This window comes from Balaenoptera musculus, chromosome 15 (genome assembly GCF_009873245.2).
Source record: "Balaenoptera musculus isolate JJ_BM4_2016_0621 chromosome 15, mBalMus1.pri.v3, whole genome shotgun sequence".
Classification (NCBI taxonomy): Eukaryota; Metazoa; Chordata; class Mammalia; order Artiodactyla; family Balaenopteridae; genus Balaenoptera; species Balaenoptera musculus.
This window is the reverse complement of record NC_045799.1, coordinates 62,462,458-62,483,249: the sequence shown is the minus strand read 5'-3', so window position 1 is coordinate 62,483,249 and position 20,792 is coordinate 62,462,458. Positions and strand designations below refer to the sequence as shown.

The window sequence follows — 20,792 nt, the reverse complement described above, 5'->3', positions numbered from 1 at the left end:
AATAAAAAGAGACAGCTTACGAAGTCCATCCAGTGCACACTTGCTTAGCTGAGACAGACGGATGGAACTACAGGGTAAGCATGTTAGTCCCTTCCAAGGAGTCACCCTCGGGGTCTCCAGTCCTAGTTACCAAAAAAATGCTGCTACCGCTTGTTTCTGTGATGGATCTCTGCCCAGTGAAGATTAATCCACCTCTAAGCATGAAGGTGATTTCTACCAACAATCTAAAGCATTAGGAATCAATTCTGAGAGCAAATCATAGTAACTAAAAGATACCAAGCACATCGCTGTACCATGTTACTGTTCAGGGAACACTACCTGTGCTAATTTGTTCAATTATCCCAACATCACTATGATGAGGTTCCCTTATTATCACCAGTTTACAGATGAGAACACCAAGGCTTAGAGACATTAAGTAATAAGGTCTGGAAGAGGCAGGATCTGAACCCAGGCAGCCTGATTTCAGAGCCACGCTGTCCTCCATTATCTTATGTCGTGTTCTTGATTGTCAAATAGAGAAACCCTGGTTTTGGTCTAAAGCAGCGGTTCCTAACCAGGGAGGACTATTCCCCCAGGGGACATCTGGCAACATCTGGAGACTGTCACAAGGGATGGTGGGAGTGTAGGGGAGGGGAGGTGGTGTGTTATTGAGATCTAATGGAGAGAGGCCAGGGATGCGGCTAAACATCCTACAATGCACAGGACAGCCCTCAACAACGAAGAATTATCCGGCCCCAGATAATCAGTAACACATTCAGCAACTCTCATCTAAAATAAAGCAATTTTGTAGTGGATCACAGACCAACCCTGAAGGCAACTCTAAAAGAAGTGTTTTATGGCAGCACTTTCTGGGGAAGTAGATGCCCCAAGACATCTGTTAGATGGAAGAAGTCCACCTAACTGAGAGGGAAAAAGAATCAGTGGAAGTTGCATTTTGTCACAGCCTTGAAGTTTGGGTGGGATTCCATCAGTAGGGAGGAAAGAGGAAAGGGAATTCATGGTGGAAGGAAAGACATGTGCAAAGGCCCAAGGGTAGAACAGAATAAGGCACATATTAGGCTATAAGCATCTTTGCTTGTCATCTTATATTTTGGGAACTGCCCTTCCCCATGTGGAAGGGCTGTCAATCACACCTCCACCCCTTCCACACTGAGCAAGAGCATGTGACCCAGGGTGGCCCATCAGAGAACTCTGCCTATTTCACAGTGATTGGTTCAGGGATGTGAATAGGACTGTGCCAAGCCAATCAGAGTGCCCCCTGGGACCCGGGTGAGACAAAGAGGAATGCAAAAAGGAATCTCTTTTCTCTGGCACCACTGTCTGTGAAGATGATATAAGCCCAACACTATGGAAGCCATTTGAAGAAATCCCATTGAGAATGAAGTCAACTCAGAGAAACACAGGGCTAAGAAATGATGAGAGTATGAGACTGAATTCTTACAGCACTGCTTGAACTCCTGGATCCATCCCTACCTGAAGCCAGACCCTGGACTTTTCATTTACATGCACCCATAAAATTCCCTTTATTTGCTTATATTACTCTAAGATGCATTTCTATCTCCTGCAACCAAGAGACCCTTAACCAACATAATTTGGGACTTGTGTATAAATGAGTTTGGTTAGCATTTGGGAGGATACAGAGGGAGAAATACAATGTGTATGTTATAGGGTTGTTAACTACATACACTGTCAAGAAGAGACAAATGCAAATGAATACCATGCCACCCTAGAGAACATAACCCAACAACTGAAGAAAGGAATAAAATATCCAGGAACTGGCTGACAGGCTGGGAAATAAAACGTGAATGACAGCAAGAAATGCCAGTGAGCTACAGAGGTTCTTATCACTGACACCCACTCGCTCGCCCCCAATGCCCACACATGGAGGCCCCTCCCCACGCGCCACGGGAATGACATCAAACACACACCAGCCACAGGAGGTAGAGGGCAAGGATGACTTGCAGAGGGGCTGACCAGATCATGTTAATGTACGTGGCCAGGTCCATGAACCTCTGGGCGTCCACAGACATGAGGTTGACAATCTCCCCGACGGTGGACGATTTTCTGGCTGAATTGGTGATCACCAGGGCCTGGAGACAAAGGAGAGGCAACGAGGGTGAGTGTGGCAGGTGACAGCCCAGAGCCCTCCCCTCCAGGCCCACGTGGAGGAAGGAGACAGCTCAACAGTCGAGAGGCCACTCACTGCTCTTTTCTCCTCTCCTGGCGGCTTATCTGCCTTCCCAGCCCATGTGTCTCATCACAAAGCCCACTCTCTTATCGACAGCACTCACTGCCTCCCCATCCTGAGCTCTTCAGTATGGAAGGGACCTCAGAGGTCGCCTAAACCAGGGCTTCACACACTTGCGTGTGTACGCACCCCCAGGGAGTCTGTTACGGTGCAGTTTCTGATTTCGCAGGACTGGAATAGGGACTCTCCATTTCTAACACGCCCCCGGGAGATGCTGACGCTGCTGGCCGCCAGATCAGCCTGAAGGACCAAGGTCTCAGCCAGGGTTTCTCATCCTTGCCATTACTGACATTTGAGGCTAATTCTCTGAGGGCCTGTCCTGTGCATTTTAGGATGTTCGGCAGCATCCCTGGCCTCCACCCACTAGATGCCCCCACCCCCAGCTATGACAATCAAAAATGTCTCCGGACATCGCCAAACATCCCCTGGAGGGACAAATTCATCCTGGCTCTCGATGGTTTCACGCTGTCACCTGGGGAGTTTTAGAAGTACGGATGCCTGGGTCCCACCCTCAGAGATCATGACTGAGTTGGTTGGCTTGCAGCCTGGTCCTTGGAAGTTTCTGAAGCTCTCCGGGTGAGTCTAACTTGCAGACAGGGCCGAGAGCCAACGATCAAGTCCATCTTTCCCGACTACCTGCTGAATAGTCTCTTCTTAACCCACGTGGCCCAGAGGCTAAGAAATGAAGGGACCGAGGAGGTAATCCAGGTCCTTTAAGGCTGTCCGTGCCCAGATACCTGCTGAGTATCTATCACCCAAGGAACATACCATCTGCTCCGTTCAAATGGAGAGTTAGAACAAGTTCACACACAGACTATTAGCAGCAGAGCAAGGATTCAAACCTGGATCTCCCCAAATCAAGTGCCATCTAAGAAATCCAATTACCCTCAGCTGACCCCGGGGCTCCCGGACATGCCACAGGCTCGCCCTTGGGATCAGCTTTGCTAAGCTCTCAGGCCTGACGGTCACTCCCTGCCGCCCGCGGCCACTCAGGCCACCATCATGCCACTGCTCCAGAAGCTGGGCCTGAGAGGTGACCTGGCCACGCCCCCAGGGGTTCCACGGCGGCAGCGGGAGCCGCGGGCCCACCTTCCGGTACACAGCCCCGATGACGGCGGTCTTGATCCGCATGCCGCTGACGAAGCAGATGTGGAAGTACTGGTGCAGCACGAGGGTCTGCAGGCAGGCGCTGACGAACAGCAGCGCCGTGTAGAAGTAGCCCTGCCAGTCTGGGGCCTTCCTGTCGTTCACGAAGCTGATGAGCAACCTGTGGGGCAGCAGGGACAGAGCCCCATGTGAGAGACCGCGAAATGCGTGCGCGTGGGGACAAGTCCTCTGGCTTCCGCGGGTGACCTTCTCCTGAGCCAGGCAAGGCAGGCACTCTCAACACCAGTTTTATGGATGGGAAGCCCAACCCACGTGGCGATGCCCATGCCGGCGGTGGGGGGGGGCGGGAGTGAGTAATCACGGCAGGGCGCGCAGCCCCGGGCTTCTCGCATTGATTGCTCTGCCTCATCACCCAAAAGTGACCAAGTAGAGAGCACAAGGGGCGGAGGGAGGGAGGGAGGGAAAGAGAATGAACATGTGGCACCAAAGAGACAGACAGAAGCAGGGAAGGAGGGAGGTAAACAGAGAGGTGACCTCCTTTCTGGGTTTAGGTTGCAGCTTTCATGCAATCTGACATTTCCCTGCTTTTGGTTTCCCAAGATAATCCTCTATCTTCCCCCTTTTGGCTTCAGGGGAGCCTGGTAAGGTTTCTGTTACTTGCAACCAACGTGGCCTTAATTAAGATGGTTGTATTAGAGCAAAGCATCAGGCAAAGCAGGTAAGGATGTACAGGCCTGGCCCTGTGCCCTTGGGAGCATGCCACGTGACCCTAAGGGAAGGTGAAGGGTGTTGCAAGTGGAAGGTCAAGGACGTGAAGAGCTGCCCGGCTGAGAGGGAGGAGGCCTTACTTTAAGATCTCTGGGCCGGTAAACATCATCAGGTCGTGCACAGCCTTGAACAAGAAGCTCATGAGGAAGTAGGGCCCAAAGGTCTTGTATAACACCTTGAACAGGGACGGGTTCCAATCCTTCTGGGGGGACTTGACAATCAAAGCCTCAGCCTCCTCGTTCACATCCACCTTGGAACTCCCTTTCGGCTTGGCGGGATCCTTGGAGGAGTACACGATCTTCACCGGCTGTCTGGAACACGAGGAGCAAGGAGCAGTTGTGGGGTCTGCCAGGCACTCAGCCCACCGGCCAGAAGGCCGGAGAAGGCCCCCCCCCACAGGGAGGCCTAGCCAAAGAAAACCAGTCGCTGCAGAGAAGCAGCTTAGCACAGTGATTCTGACCACAAACTCAGGATCCTGGCCAGCTGTGTGACTTTAGGCAAGTGCCTTAAACTCTCTAGGCCTTAGTTTCCTCATCTGTACAATGGGGAAATAGTAGGACCTACCTCACCTATACATGACTTAATATAGGTAAAGGGCACAGAAAAGTGCCAACCCAAAAATGACCTACAGATTCAGTGCAATCTCTATCAGAATCCCAGCTGGCTCTTTATAGAAATGGAGAAGCTAATCCTAAAATTCATATGGAAACTCAAGGGATCCAAAATAGCCAAAACAATCCTGAAAAAGAAAAGCAAAGTTGGAGGATTCACATTTCCCGACTTCAAAACTTACTATGAAACAACCATAATCAAGACAGGCATGAGGTTGAGCATATACAGAGATCAATGCAACAGAATTAAAAATCCAGAAATAAACCTGATTGATTTTGACGAGGTTGTCAAGGCCGTTCAATGGGAAAAGAATAGTTTTTTCAACAAATGGTGTTGGGAAACTAGATAGCTACAGGCAAAAGAGTGAGTTGGACCCTTACTTCACACCATATACAAAAATTAACTCGAAATGGATGAAAGACCTAACATAGAGCTAAAACTATAAAATTCTTGGAAGGCAACAGAGGGGGCAAAACTTTAGGACTTTGGATTTAGGAATGGATTCTTAAATATGACCCCACAAGCACAAGCAACAAAAGAAAAAATAAATTGAACTTCATCAAAATCAAAAACTTTTATGCTTCAAAAGACACCACCAAGAAAGTGAAAAGACAAACCACAAAATGGGAGGAAATATTTGCAAATCAAAACTCTGATAAGGGACCTGTAACTAGAGCAAGTAAAGAACTCTTACAACTCAATAAGAAAAAGACAACCCAGCCATAAAAGGCGCAAAGAAGACATGCGAACGGCATAAGCACATGTAATGTTGCTTAACATCTTAAGTCATCAGGGAAATGCAAATCAACACCAGGATGAGATACTGCTTCACACCCGCTAGGATGGTTATCATCAAAAAGTCAGATAACAACAAGGTCTGCAAGGATGTTGAGTAATCGGAACCCTCATACATGCCCCTGTGAAGTCCCCTCCCACTTGTAATAGGATATTGCAGAAATGACGGAGAGAGAGTGTCATTCCCAAGATTAGGTTGCAGAAAACACTGTGGCTTCTTTCTTGCCCTCTCATGGATCACTGACTCTGGGCAAAGCCAACTGTCGGGTCAGGAGGACACTCCACCAGCCTCCTGGAGAAGCCCCCACCGTGAGACCTTGCCAACAGACAGCACAGTCTTACCAACCATGTGCAACGTGGAAGCAGATCCACAGCCCTGGTCAAGCCTTCAGAGGACTGCAGCCATGGCAGACCCTGAGCCAGAACTACCCAGCTAGACCCATCCCAGACCCCCGACCCAGAGACCCTGTGTGACATAGTAAATGTTCATTCTTATTTAAAGCTGCTACGTTTTGGGGTGACCTGTTACGCACCAACACATACAGCTTCCCTCTCCCAAAATGCAATCAAAGCAACATCCTCAAAAGGCCAAACGTGGGCTCCATCCCCGAAATGTGCACCAAGCTTCATCCCCATCGTCCACCCGACACAATCGTCCACTGCATAAGCTCACTGAACATCGTTTAATCACAGGGGATTCTTGCCTCTCCCATCTAAGCCACATCTGACCATTTGGACCAACTGAAACGCCCTCCTGGAGACCACAGCCTCCCAACCTGCCTTGGCTCCCTCCTCCGTCCCCACTCCAAACCGTGGGCACTGGTCTGGGCTCTGTCAAGTCCGTATCCTTCCCCTCGATGCTCCTCACCCCAGGAAAGGACCAGAAACATGGGAATCATCCCTGAACCCCTCCCCTCCATGCTCCCAGCTCCAGTCAGGCACATGTTGTGTCCATCCCACTCCCGGGATGTGTGCAGTCATCCATCCATCCACGCTTTCCATCGCCACAGCCTCTGACCCATGCAAATGACCATCGCCGGGGCCTCCTCACCACTCCCCCCATTTCCTTCCACTCTCGTTCCCTAACAACCAATCCCTGCACGGCAGCCAGTGGGATCCTCCTAAAGTGCATCACCCCAACCTCAACTCCACTGCTGGCCTCCCACTACATCCAGAATAAAATCTAAACTCTGGGTGAAGTTGTAGAACTTCCTATGGCTGCTGCAACAAATTAACACAAAATCAATGGCTTGAAACAACACAAATTTAACATCTCATAGTTGTGGAGGTCAGAAATCTAAGGTGGCTCCATGTATCTTTGGGACCTGTCAGCTGTGGAAGTCTCCCTTCCTAGCCATGGAAGAGCACATTCTTGTTTATTGGCAAAGCTGTCACTATTTAACTGGTATCAGATTCTGACTTGCACAAGTAACATTCTTCACTTCAAAAACCTGGAGGGTACTGGGTTATTGGGCAAACATCTAACTACTGTTCAAATGTTTCTAGGAAGCTGAAATAATTGTTCCAATGGAGGATGGAAAATATAACAAAATATCAAGATATCCAAAGCAATACGGACGAAGTCTTATTTAGCATCCTGTAGTACACTGCCAACTGTCATTTTAAATCTCAAGTATGGTACTTAAATGGAGAATAAAGGAGTGCTTCCTTGCTATATAAATAAAATGCTTGATTTGTACAGATTAAAAAAAAAAAAAGAAAAAAGAAATCTAAGGTGGGCCTGCAGGCTCCATGGGAGAATCTGTTTCCTCCTTTTCCAGCTTCTAGAAGATGCTTACAGGGACTTCCCTGGTGGCGCAGTGGTTAAGAATCCGTCTGCCAATGCAGGGGACATGGGTTCAGTCCCTGGTCGGGGAAGATCCCACATGCCGCAGAGCAACTAAGCCCATGCGCCACAACTACTGAGCCTGCGCTCTAGAGCCCGCGAGCCACAACTACTGAGCCCGCACGCCACAACTACTGAGCCCATGCGCCACAACTACTGAGCCCGCATGCTGCAACTACTTAAGCCTGTGCGCCTAGAGCCCATGCTCCACAACAAGAGAAGCCACCGCAATGAGGAACCCGTGCTCCACAACAAAGAGTAGCCCCCGCTCACCAAAACTAGAGAAAGCCCGTGCGCAGCAACGAAGACCCAAAGCAGCCAAAAAAAAAAAAAAACAGCAGCCCATACACCTGGGCACGTGGCCCCTGCCTCCACCTTCCAAGCCAGCCGCTCAGCGTCTTCTCTCTCTCACCTCCTGTCTCCTCCTTATAAGGAACCTCGTGATTATGACATCAGGCCCACCCCAATAACCCAGAATAGTCTCCCATCTCAAAATCCTGAACTGAATCACATCTGCAAAGTCCCTTTGCCATGTAACATATTCACAGGTTCTGGGGATCAGAATGTGGACATCTTTTTTTGGGGGGAGGGGGTGTCATTCCACCAACCACAGAGGATTATTTCTATTTTTCGTGTTGTCAGTGTCACTGCGTAAGCTCTTTCCCTGCTCACTTTACTGACTTTTCCTGAAGCTGGGATTCTGGCGGGGATTTTTAGTATGATTTCATTCAGCACACACATGCCCTCTTGGAAAGGAAGACAAGAAGGCAGGGCAGGGGGGCAGGGAGTGGCTGAGTCGTTCCCCCCTCCGCATTCATTTTCTGCACCACGTCCTAAGCTGGGCCCTGGCCCTGGGCCTGCCTGGGCTGCCAGTGACCCAGGCTGTTTTCTGTGGCCAGGAGATGGGCGGCCAAAGGGCCAGGGAGAAGGTCTCAGGAGGGCAGAGAGGAGGAAGGCTCAGGCCTGGGGGGAAGGGGTCTAGAGAAGTAGAAGGGACCAGCTACAGCCAAGTCAGGAGAGAAAAAATATCCAGTGAACAAGAGCTCTCCAAGGGAAGCTGGCACTCCTGGAGGGTGAGGAAGAAAGCAGGGCACCTGAATGGTCTGGCTGGGAAAGAAAGGAATGTTGGAGAGGGAAGGTCTGAGTCAGAAGAAAACTGCTCAGGACAGGGGAAGAGGAAGGGGTGGGGAAGCTGGAGGCTGGGAAGAAAAAGGAACTTGCTCACCCAAGAGATTTTTATATGAGCAAAGGTGCCCATTGCTGTCTCCTCCACGAATGCCCTGCTCTGGGCCGGGCCCTGGGGAGAGCCCCACCATCGAGCAGCCCTGTGAGAGAAACGGATCAGCCATGTGAGGGGGGACTATCATGGGGGCTTCCTGGAGGAGGGGACATCAAAGCTGAGACCTGCATGATGAGGGATCGAGTCCACTTGGGAAAGGAAAGGGTGCTCTAGGCATGGGGAACAGGATAAGCCAGGCCTGGAACTAAGGGATTTTGAAAAGAGGTGAGGCAGCCCTTCCAAGAACCTCAAGTAACCAGAGCAGGGCTGAGAGAGCAGACTGGGAGGTGCGTGAACCAACCAAAGGGCCACGAGGAGCTACTGGAGGCTTTGTTTGTCATTTGTTAAACAAATAAGATCTCTAATGTTGAGGCAAAGGCAAAAATCTCAAACTTATAAAGATCATAGCTCAATTAAAACTAAATTTTCTGGATGTACTCTGAGCATTGTCTTTGATCCATAATACCCAGTATAACACAGAAGGGCAGATTTGACCTACAATTGCAGAGAATGGATTTTACACCCTTAACTCACATTTTCATTCTCCTTCGAGCTCACAATATACGGGGTAACAGTTCTGGAAACCACAGATGGGCATGGCAGCCACCTCCCCACTCCCACCCCTCCAGCCCCGCAAGGAAAGTATAGCCCTGGCAGGATTTTGACTGTGTTCAGCACAAATACAAATGACTCGAGATCATTCTTTCCCTTTTTGTTGCTGTTGTCGTAGAGTGCTTTTTGTTTCTCAAAAACAGGCTGTCAAGGGGGTTTCTCACCCTCTGATGTCACAATGACTGGGCCAGAAACCAGACCCTCTTTGAGTACAGGACCATCCCAAAGAAACAAGATCCTACCAGGCATCCATGTAGGTGAAGAGCCTGCCTAAAATCACCTAAATCTATGGGGGGTTTTGTTTGTTTATTTGTTTGTTTTTGCCACCACCGACGGCTTGTGAGATCTTAGTTCCCCGACCAGGGATCGAACCCACGCCCCCTGCAGTGGAAGCGCAGAGTCTTAACAATTGAACAGCCAGGGAAGTCCCAAAATCACCTAAATCTACACTCTAACTTCATCTTTGGCATAAATCCATACACAGAGTGTTTTTTTTTTTTTTTGCAAGTTTAAATATACCTCGATTTTTTTCAGAAATGCAGTCAGCGTGCAAATTAAGTTCTGTTCAGAAATTTGCCAAGCATGAATCACCACTTTGCAAAACCTTGTCCATGAGGGTGACGATGGTTCTGGTCTCCAGAACCACAAGACTGGGTCGGTCGAGATTTGCTGCTGCCACAGAGAAGGCTCCACTTAGGAGCACTCAGCAATTCTTCATTCTCTATTCTAGCGTGCGCCTGAGTGTTTACACACAGACATACATGGATGACGTTTTATTACAAATCCTTTGCCTTTTAGTTTCTGTTAAAGTTGAGCAAGAACACTTTGTTGATTTTTAAAGTAAGATACATGAGTGGGTTTATTTTTATATATTTCCTTAAAGTACATTTAAGGAGATGTTACAATATCTTTATTACTCAAGGGGGCAATGGGTCTGAAAGGCTGAGAACCATAGCTTAACACCTGTATTTTGGAGCATTCTGTTTTCTTTGTTTCTGTTTGTTATTTGCTGTTTGCACTCCTTTATGAAATAGAGACAATTAAGTAAAATGGTCACCCTTTCTTTAAACACTACTGCTTTTTTATACATTGCTTTATTGGAGTATAACTGATGTAAAATCAAGTTCACACATTTGAAGTGTACAATTTGATGAGTTCTGACAGATTTACACACCTGTCAGACCATCAGGGAAACCAAGATAATGGACACGCCCATCACCCCCAAGAGCTCTCCTCTCTGTAATTTCTCCTCCCATCTCACTACCTCCCCCTACCTCAGGCAACCACTGATCTGATTTCTGTCACTACAGACTTGCTTTCATTTTCTGGAATTGTATATAAATGGAATCACCTAGTATGTATGCACTGTTGCCTGGCTTCGTTCACTCAGCGTAATTATTTAAAGATTTTCATGTGGCTGAGTGTACCAATAGTTCATTCTGTTGTTTTGCTCAGAAGTGTTCCCTTGCATGGCTACACCATGATTTGCACATCTATTCACTTGTTAATGGTTGTCTGGGTTGCTTCCAGCTTTGGCCATCACACATAAAGCTGCTACGAACATCCCTGCACAAGTTTATGAACATATGTCTTCAGTTCTCTTGGGTGTACACCTAGGAGTAGAATGGTGGGGTGGTATCATAACTATTTAACTTTTTAAAAAAACTGCCCAAGTCTTTTCCAGAACCATCAAACCATTATATAGTCATTCCAGCAGGAACCACAGTCCAAAATGGCCTTAACCTATGGGAGGCCGTAAGTCGAGAAATTTCCACTCCATTTTGTTAAACTCAAAATCATCTAATGAAAACCAATGAGGCACTGGATTTTAAAACCCAAAGGTCAGGGGAGCAGGGGAAGCAGCTCAGACCTGACTCCTGAGAGGAGTCACTCAGGGGTGAGGAGAAGAACTGGGGGCAGGGGGGGAGGTTGAGACCCGAGGCCAAGAAGCCAAGGCAGCCCTCCTGCCCAGGCCGCGGTCACCTGCTCCCCGGGAGCCCTGGGGCACCCAGCAGCCCAGAACACAGGACTCTCCCCTCCCCACCCATGTGGGTCACAGGGCCAGATGTGGCTCACGCCTCTGGGAACAGAGCCACTGACCCATCTGCCCCTACTCTCGCCCCACAAACCATCTTCCCCAGCACAGCCTAACTGGCTGATATTAAACAGAACTCCGGGCATGCCGCTGCCCTGTGTAAAACCCACCAGTCTTCTCAAGGCATTTGGGGTCAACCCCTAAGCCAGTACCATAGCCTATGAGATCCCTGCAAACACTTCTACTTTATCTCCTCCTGTTCTCCCCACCTCTCACTCCACTCAAGCCATACGGGGTCCCTGGTTGCTCCATAAGCATGCCACACTCACCTCTACCTCAGGACCTTTGCACGAGCTGTTTCCGTGAAACGGAAAGCCCTGTCCCCACATTTGCACGCAGCTCACTCCCTCCTTTGACACGAACCTCTGCTCAGAGGGGCCATCCCTGACCACCAAACCTGCATCAGCTCCCGCAGTCACTCTCACCCTCATTTCTTCCCCATTTAATCTCGTCACCACACTAAGGCTCTTCAAAGTTTCTCAACAGTCTGTGTTTGACTCCCAACTCCCTGCGTCCCACACGGAATGTAAGTGGCACCAAACAAGGAGCCTGTCTATCTTGTTCCACTCTCTGAACCCCCAGGGCCTAAACTGCACTCAGCATATCAGCAGTCATCAACTGCATCTGCTGAACGAATCAACGAAGGGCCAGGCCCGTGATGGAACTTTATGCCGTACGGCCAGTCCTCTTCCCACGAAGCCTCATTGCCAGCCCCTCCTACAACATCTGCAGCAACCGGCTCACTGGGTGAGCCCCAGGGGACAGCACGGCGGGCATCCCCTGCCACCCAACGTGGGAAGGAGGCGGAGCCAAGCAGTCAGCGAGGCTCGGGTAACTCAAGCTGAGGACGCAGCCCTCTCATCAGGAAGGAGGCTGCAGGCCAGGCCGAAGGGAACCAGAGACCCCACTTCTCCCTGAGACCCTCCAACTGGGTCACAGACATGGGACAAGGCCAGAGCTGTGTGTGCACAGAGCACCAGCTATCTCCTCACAACGCCCAACCACAGAGGCTCAAGCTCAATCCACCTCCCAAGGGACAACTTCTCCTCTGTCCGTGGCCACCCCGAACGGGCCATGGCACAGAGTCACAAGTCCTCCGCTGATGTCCTGGTGGCCAGCACGATGTCCCACATTCCCATCCACAGCCTCGGCCTGAGTGAAGACCTGGAACTTGGGCGCTCCTGCAACGGGTGAGGAATCAGACTTAGAGCCTGGGCCTCTCTCCTGGGAGGCCAGCTGCTCTGCGGGGCCACACACCAGGCTGGGCTCTCGTCAGCCAGCTCTCCAAGGTGGACAACAGGCCCAACCCCGTAATGACAACATAAGTAACGACACCGTCCCCTGCCACCAAATCCCTCGTGATTTCTCTTCTGGCTCCTGTGGACGCAGGACGCGTCTTATGTCAATGTCATGTCCTGGTTTAATCGGCAGCCGTTTCTCTTTCTCACTGGTGCGTAAAATAATGATGCATCGCACAACTGATGACGTCCTAGATTTGATGAAATAAGGTATGTGCTGGGGAGGCCCTGGCCTGATTCCCCAAATAACCCGATGACAGAGCTCGGGGTTGGCATGCAGCTCTCGTCGGCGAGAGTCTGAAATCCTGGACACCGAGAGTGAACCCTGATGTTAACCACAGACTCGGGGTGACAATGCTGCGTCAATGTGGGCTCATGGGTTGTCACCAATGTGCCCCTCTGATGGGGGATGCTGACAGCGGGGCAGGGGTACACCTGCCTCTGACCTTCTGCTCAGAACTGCTGTGAACCTAAAACTGCTCCAAAAATTAAGGGCTGTTGGAAAAAAAAAAAATCCAGTACAGCCCAAATCACCATCGAATGGGGCTTCTTAGGCTGAACACCTCAAGAAGTAGTTGACGTGGCGTGTTGAACCAAAACATTTAAAACAGCGAGAACATTCAGGATGCCAGATGCTCGGAGAGAAGCAGGGAAAATGAGACTGACTCGGGGAGGGCAGGGTCACACAGCCAGGTACACGCTCGCCAAGGGTCACGGCAAACAAAATCGTTCTCCCACTTGACATCTTTCTCTCTTCTTTCTTCCCCAAATTGCCTTAGCTACACGTCATACTCTACCCCATTCTGCAGATGAGCAAACCGTGGCTCGGAGGAGGGAAGCAGCCCGCCCAGGGCCATGAAGCTAGTAAGAGGTGGAGGGATGGAGCTACGGGGTCGCCCCAGTGAGTGCCCAGCTTCCCCGGGGCAGGATGCCTGGCACTTACTTTCTGGACTTTGCACATTCCTTCTTCCAGTTCTTTACCAAAACGGGCACAACTTGTTCTGACATGTCCTCCTTATTCAGGGACCAGAGGTCAGTGCTCTCCAGGGGCTGGCGGTAGCCCTGGACCATCATCCTGTGGCCGAAACACAAGGTGGGAGGCGATGAGAGTCAGAAGGAGGAGGACGACGACCCTCCCTGCCACCACGGCCATGCGACCGAAGGCGGCCGCAACTCAGGAATGTCTCAATAAGGAATAATGGACATGCGGGCACATTAAATCATTATTGCTAATTTTACTGTTAGGTCACCCAGGAAAAACAGTCTCATTTTTAGAGATACATACAGAATATTTAGGAGGAATAGCATGATGGCTCTAATTTACTTTAAAAAAATTATTTTTAAGGAGAATATGACAAAGCATTAACCATCGTTAAATCAGGTGATGAGTTTATTGCGGTTTATTAGACTAGTCTTTCTGGTTTGAATACTTTCATGATAAAAAGCAAACCTAATATTTTAACTTGTTATTTGAAACATTTCAAACTCAGAGAAAAATCACAGGAATCTTACAAAGAATTCCTGTCTACCTTTCACCTAGTTCACGACTGTTAACATTTTAAGTGTGCTGTATCTGCCTCTGTCTCTAGATACATGCATATGCAAACACATACAGGCAGAGCTCAGAGATATTGTGGGTTCGGTTCCAGACCACCGTGACAAAGTGAATATTGCAATAAAGCGAGTCACAGGAATGTTTTGGTTTCCCATATTAAAGTTATGTTTACACTATCCTATAATCTATTAAATGTGCAATAGCATTATGTCTAAAAAAAACAACAACATATAGAGCTTAACTTAAAAATACTTTATTGCTAAAACATGCTAAGCATCATCTGCGCCTTCAGCGAATCCTAGTAATAACATCAAAGATCATGGATCACAGATCACCATAATAAATATAATAATAATGAAAAAGTCTGAAGGATTGTGAGAATTACCAAAATGTGACACAGAGACACAAAGTGAGCGAATGCTGCCTCAAAAATGGCGCCAACAGACTCGCTTGACGCAGGGTTGCCACCAACCTTCAATTTGTAAAAGACACAGTGTCTGCGAAGCGTAATAAAATGAAGTATTTCTTTTTTCTGAACCATTTCATAGTAGGTTGCAGACTCTACACATCTTTACCCCTAAGTATTAGTGTGCATCCCCCTAAGAGAAAGGACGTGCTCTGATATAACCAGAGTACAAGGACCAAAATCAGAAATACGAGCCTGGCTGGCATGACCTACAGTCCATGTTGAAATTACACCAACTGTCCTAGCGCTGTTCTTTAACAGCAACTGAAAAATAGTTCAGTGAGACAAATATTAAATTAAAAAAAAAAACACAATGTTTGTAAAAAAAGTTTATAAAGACAAGGAAAAATGCTTGGGGGTTGGGGGAAGGATTTTAATAATCCCCAGTAGGATGCTGACAATGTAAAGAAAAAAGTGTGCAAATAAAAGGAGGGCGAGAAGGGGGTGTGTTGAGCTGTGGACGGCGGCTGCCTCTGGTGCTCTGGTGCTGTTGGTCCACGCTCTTACCCGCTTTTCCTGCGGTGCACGGGCATTATTTTTCTCATGGGGGGAAACAATGCCAACGACAATAATTACACCTAGGGGCTTCCCTGGTGGCGCAGTGGTTGAGAATCTGCCTGCTAATGCAGGGGACACGGGTTCGAGCCCTGGTCCGGGAAGATCCCACATGCTCACGGGGCGACTAGGCCCGTGAGCCACAACTACTGATCCTGCGCGTCTGGAGCCTGTGCTCCGCAACAGGAGAGGCCACGATAGTGAGAGGCCCGCGCACCGCGATGAAGAGTGGCCCCCGCTTGCCGCAACTGGGGAAAGCCCTCGCACGGAAGCGAAGACCCAACACAGCCATAAATAAAAATAAATAAATAAATAAATAAATAAATAAATAAAATAATTACACCTAATGCAAAAAAACAGCCAAATCCGAAGCTGAGCCAAGAGCGTGCAGCTTCTTGCCCAGGCCAAGCCGTCCACAGAGGTGCAAGCTGTTTAGGTTTATGCGTTTATCACATGAACGCGGGGTCAGGGTGAGTGTCTCTGAGACCCCGGCTCAGGGAAGGCACACTCAGGACACAGCCCCATCGGAAAGGGCAAGGGAGGAAGAGCAGGGGCCCTAGTGGCACACTCATGGCCCAGCGGCCGCCCGAGGTTTGGGGACCAGGACTTACCCTGTGATCCACCAGAAGGTGATCCTGGAAAGGAAGGAGGCGCTGGATTCTGGGCAAGGATTCTAGTGGAGAGAAAGCACAGGGTGGGGAGCAAAGGGGAAATGAACGGTTAAACTTCTCATCTACGCCAGCTCTAGGCAGGGAGCAGCCAGCTGACTGTCTTCCTCCCAGTGGACCAGCGGCCACTCTCATGCCACTGATTTTCACCCTGAAAGGGCTTCCCTCCTGAGCACCGGTGGCCTGGAAAGAAACACCTGGCAGCTCCTCCAGTTTTACCTGGCAGCTGTTTCCTGAGTGTCTGCTATGTGTAAAAATGGTACCATGAGTCCCATACCTGCCTTATCTTACATCCCCACAGCAACCCAACAAACACGGCCCTACTGTTGTCCCTGCTTTAGTTCATTCATTTGTTCATTCAACAAATACTTACTGAGCATCTACAATGTGCCAGGCACTCAACAAGTTACTCATATCCTCACAGAATCTTAGGTGTGGTATTACTAGTATTCCTATTTCTTTCATTCATTCATTCATTCACTCATTCAACAAATATTTTCTGAGCACCTACTATGTGCCTACCACCTGTACACAAATCTGAACAGACATAACCCTAAACCAGGGCAATAACACCACCTGCTAACACTCTCTGCTAGCTAGCTCTGTTTTAAATGTTTTACACAAATTATCTCATTTAATCTTCATAACCACACTACGAAGTAGGTAAAAGCATCATCCTCATTTCATAGTTAAAGAAACTGAGGGGCAGAGAAATGAAAAGACTTGCCCGGGGTGCCAACAGCTAGAAGCAGTGGAGACAGAATGTGAGTCCCAAACAGTCAGGGTCCGGAGAGAGACATTAATCAAACGATCACGTGAACAAATACAAAACCACAAGTGTGACAAGGCTCATACCCCGAAGGCAAGTCAATATTACCAGTGAGATCACTGGTATCTCACTGGGCTGATCTAGTTGACAGAGGTCAGGGAAGGCGCCCCTGAGGAAGATGGTCAAGCTGGGGTCTGAAGAGTGAGGAGAGGATAACTAAGTGAAGGGGAAAGGCAAGGCAGTCCCAGCAGAGCGACTAGTGTGTGCAAAGGCCCTGTGGTAGAGGGGAGCATAGCCAGCTCCAGGAATCAAGAGGGGGCCTGAGTAGTCTACACTGGAGGCTGTGCTCAGTCTACGTTGGAGGCCACATAAGGGACTTTGGTCTCCATCCCAAGAGCAACAGGAAATCATCAACAGATTCTAAGCAAACTTTCAAAGAACCTCTTTTCCAGAGCCACAAAGATGAGCTCCAGTTCAATGCCACACAGGCAAGGAACGGGTAATCAGCACAGAGCCTTTGAGACTGCACACAAGGGCCAATATGTTCAGGTCTAAATCCTGAAACACAAGTGTTAGTGTAGGTGGGGTCACCAGGGAGTGATAGGATCATTAGCCGAGGATGTTGCTCTGCGTTCCAGCATTTTGCAGAGATAAGGTGCTGGGGAGCCCCATGAGGGAACACACACACTCTACCCAAGTGGTTGTCAACCCTGGCCGGGGGCACTCGAAAAAAAAATACCGTATCTGCCCCACCCCCCAGAGATTCTGATTTAGCTGGTTTTGGGGTGGGTCCAGGCACTTGAGTTTTTTTGTTTTTGTTTTCAACTCCCAGAGTCTCCTTGACCAAGTGGCTGGGCAGGAAATGTACAAGATAAGCCCAGAACATCTTGTCACACCTGACGGGAGGAGGGTTGGTAAAAGGCCTCAGAAGCAAACAGAAGTGGTTCCCACAAGCCCAGAAAGGGACCATTTGAGCTGCAATACAGATAGTAAGTCAAAAGGACTGAGACACATCACAAACGTTTAAATACACAAGTTCATCTTGATACTGGAAAAGAAGAAAAACCTCTTGGTGTCGCTGATGAAAAGATTCTAGTGAACCAAGTCGTTGTTTTGAAAACAGAAAAAAGAAAGAAACAAGCATTTGTCTATGACACCACAGGGTGACTAAAGAGATGAGGAAGTGTCTTTGTATAAAATGGTCCCGCTAACAAATGAAGGAATGATATCACGTAAGAGGCTGCACCACTTTGCAACCATGGTGGATTTCTGGAATACTTGATGATATTAAAGAATTAGTATGTTTTTAGGCCATATAATGGTATTATTGTTGCACTGCTTAAAATCCTTATCTCTGAGATATTATTGTGGAAAGTTGGAGAAGGGTATACAGGAACTCTACCATTTTTGTAACTTTCTGTGAGTCAAGTTATTTCAAAATAAAATGTTATTAAAATTTTTTAATTCCTTATCTTTCCGAGATACATATTGAAATGTTTACATGCGATGCAGGGTAAACAGTCCATGGCAGTCATTATACCATGCTGTCCACATTTGTACACATTTGAAAGTTTCCATCATGAAAATCTCCCCCAGCGAGTCAAACAAGAAGCCTGGGCTGAGAACCACCAGGTTTCACTCTGGGGGCCGTGAGGCATGGGGAGGTTCCAGTCCTACCAGCCCGGGAATCACCTGGGGAGCTTTGTAAACACAGCTGCCGAGAGTCCCAGCCCAGACCAACTAGATCACTCTCTCTGGGGCTGGCGACCTGGCGTCAGTATGTCTTTAATCAGATGCAGCTGGCCCACAGACCTACATTCTAAACCAACCTAAAGCCAGATGGCCCTGGGTTCAAATCCCAGCTATGCCATTGTCTAGCTGAATGACCTTGGGCAAGTCCTTTCACCCCAAAGTCTCAGTCTTCGCATCTGGGAACTGGGAGCGGTCAGTCCCACTGCTCAGCCTACCTCATGGGACTGCAAGGAGGGACAAGTGGAATGAGATCCATGGGACCTCATTTTTCCAACCTAAGGCCGCAGCATTATTCCTGGAGCAGGTGGTGGTATTTGCTTTGTAGGCTGGTTTTTCTTCCGGAAGTGGATGGGTTGTCAGGGAATCGCAAATACACTTCAACTACAGCCCAGTTCCCACCCACTGTAAAAAGCTAAGGTGCTGGCAGAGAAGGGGATGGGGCGGGACACAGCTGGCAGTGACTCATTTATTTCTTAAGCAAAAAATGAGGGAGGATCTGCTTATACGCCAGGAGGTGGCTAAATACATCCAAGACTGAGCTACGCAGGAGAGACAGTGAGGTCCCGGCCCCGTACTGCCTCTCGCCTTGGAAGAGAGGGACCGTAAGCAAACCAAGATGCAAATAAATATACAACTATACACGGTGAGAGCTGTGACAACAACAACAAAACAGGGTCCCGGCGGAGGTGGGAGCCAGGCGTGGGGGGCGTCCATGGGTGAAGCAACATGAAGCAAGGTGGTTAGAGGGAGGTTTGAATCCCAGCCCTGCCTCTTACTGACTGAGGCGCCTGGGCCAAGTTACTCGGTGATGATGAGATTAAATGAGATAAAACCTGTGAAGTACTTGCGACAGCTCCTGGCGAAGAGTAAAAGCTCGAGCAATGACATTAGCAGTCTTAACGTGAATACTAATGGTAAACACAGTAACAAGTCCGCCGTTTCCTGCAGACCGTGACACACCAAGAACTGTACCAGACGCTTCACATCAGGGCTGGCAAAGTCAGGCCCACAGTCCGGCCACTTGCAAAATAGTTTTATGTGGACATGGCGATGCCCATTCATTTCCGTACTGTCCACGTCTGTTTCTGAGCTACAGTGGCAGAGCTGAGTACTTGCGACAGAGACCGTGTGGTCTACGAAGACTAAAATATTTACTATCTGCCTCCTTACAGAAAAAGTTGGCTGACCCCTGCTTACCTCAGACCTCACGACACCAAAGATGGCGATTCTTAAGGGGAGGAACTAGAACTCAAACGCGGGCCTTCTGCCTCCAAATCCAGCCTTCTTTCAGTCTTGGCATCAACGCAGAGTCAGCCCTGCACAAAGACGCCCAGCCGAGGGGGCGAGTGAGGGCCGAAGTGCAGCTGGTCCTGGGCCTGGGGGCGGCAGGACTGCATCGGCTGAAAGGACGCAGGGCCTTTCTCAAACTCATCCGCCCGGAGCGGGCCAGATGCCTTTTTCTAACCTGCACAAGGCCCAGTGCAAACTGTCAGGGTGTCAGGCTTATACACACAGGGGCCTCACAAATCCTGGCATTGCTTCAAAATCAGGCAAGCCCAGCTGTGGGTCAAGAACAAAGCAACCTAGACTTATCATGATCATTTTGTAAATGTATAGAAATGGCGAATCACTATGGTGTGTACCTGAAACTAACAGCATTGTAGGCCAATTATACTTTAAAAAAAAAAAAAAAAAAGGGACATGTAAACACAGAATTCAAACAAGTCTACAGTGAACAATATTTACAATTGTTATAATGATGCAAACACTAATTACTGATGTAATTTAAAGTATGATAAAATTGGGGGGAGAGGATGAGGAAGGAGAGGTGGTGGAGTTATTCAATCTTCATCTCAACATTTATAAAGTTAAAAACTGCTCTTTTGGGCATTCCCTGGAGGTCCAGTGGTTAGGACTCCACACTTTCAGTGCTGAGGGCCGGGGTTCAATCCCTGGTCGGGGAACTAAGATCTCACAAGCCATGCAGCGCAACCAAAAAAAAAAAAACTGCTTTTTTCTTTTCCTTTTATTCTACCTGTATGAGAAAATAGATGTTATCAACTAAACCTATCGTGGTAATCGTTTCACAATACATGTAAATGAAACCATCAATGTTGTATGCCTTAAACTTAATCAATGATGTATGTTGATTATTTCTCAATAAAACTGAAGGAGAAGAACGAAGCAACCTGTCGGCTGCATAACTGAAGGTGAATTCATTCCCTTTATACCCAACTGTACCCAAATGGAGTCCTACCCCTAAGACCATAAGAAATGACGGCCCAGCGGGGAGAGACTAATCCTCACTCTGGCTAGTAAAAATCCCAGCCCCTGCGAGAAAATGCACCCTCCAGATGCAGTAAGGCT

The 20,792-nt window shown here is 48.6% G+C and overlaps 1 protein-coding gene and 1 non-coding gene across 5 annotated transcripts in view; one reads left to right on the top strand and one right to left on the bottom strand.

Annotated features, from left to right (window-relative positions):
- ABCC1 (ATP binding cassette subfamily C member 1) overlaps positions 1-20,792 on the bottom strand; it is a 131,943-nt gene that overhangs the window by 57,225 nt on the left and 53,926 nt on the right. For all 4 annotated transcript variants that reach the window (XR_005016427.1, XR_005016426.1, XM_036825394.1 and 1 more), the window contains exons 6-10: positions 15,848-15,909; positions 13,604-13,735; positions 4,204-4,434; positions 3,338-3,515; positions 1,929-2,090 (exon numbers count right to left, since the gene is read on the bottom strand). Coding sequence is in view for 2 of the 4 variants with exons in the window: in XM_036825394.1 (XP_036681289.1) it covers positions 1,929-2,090; positions 3,338-3,515; positions 4,204-4,434; positions 13,604-13,735; positions 15,848-15,909 (765 nt within the window). In the remaining 2 variants the exon portion in view is untranslated. The remainder of the gene's footprint in view (positions 1-1,928; positions 2,091-3,337; positions 3,516-4,203; positions 4,435-13,603; positions 13,736-15,847; positions 15,910-20,792) is intronic.
- LOC118882110 lies at positions 6,837-6,967 on the top strand. The gene has a single exon (XR_005016665.1). It is a non-coding gene; the product is annotated as a small nucleolar RNA SNORA24 (small nucleolar RNA).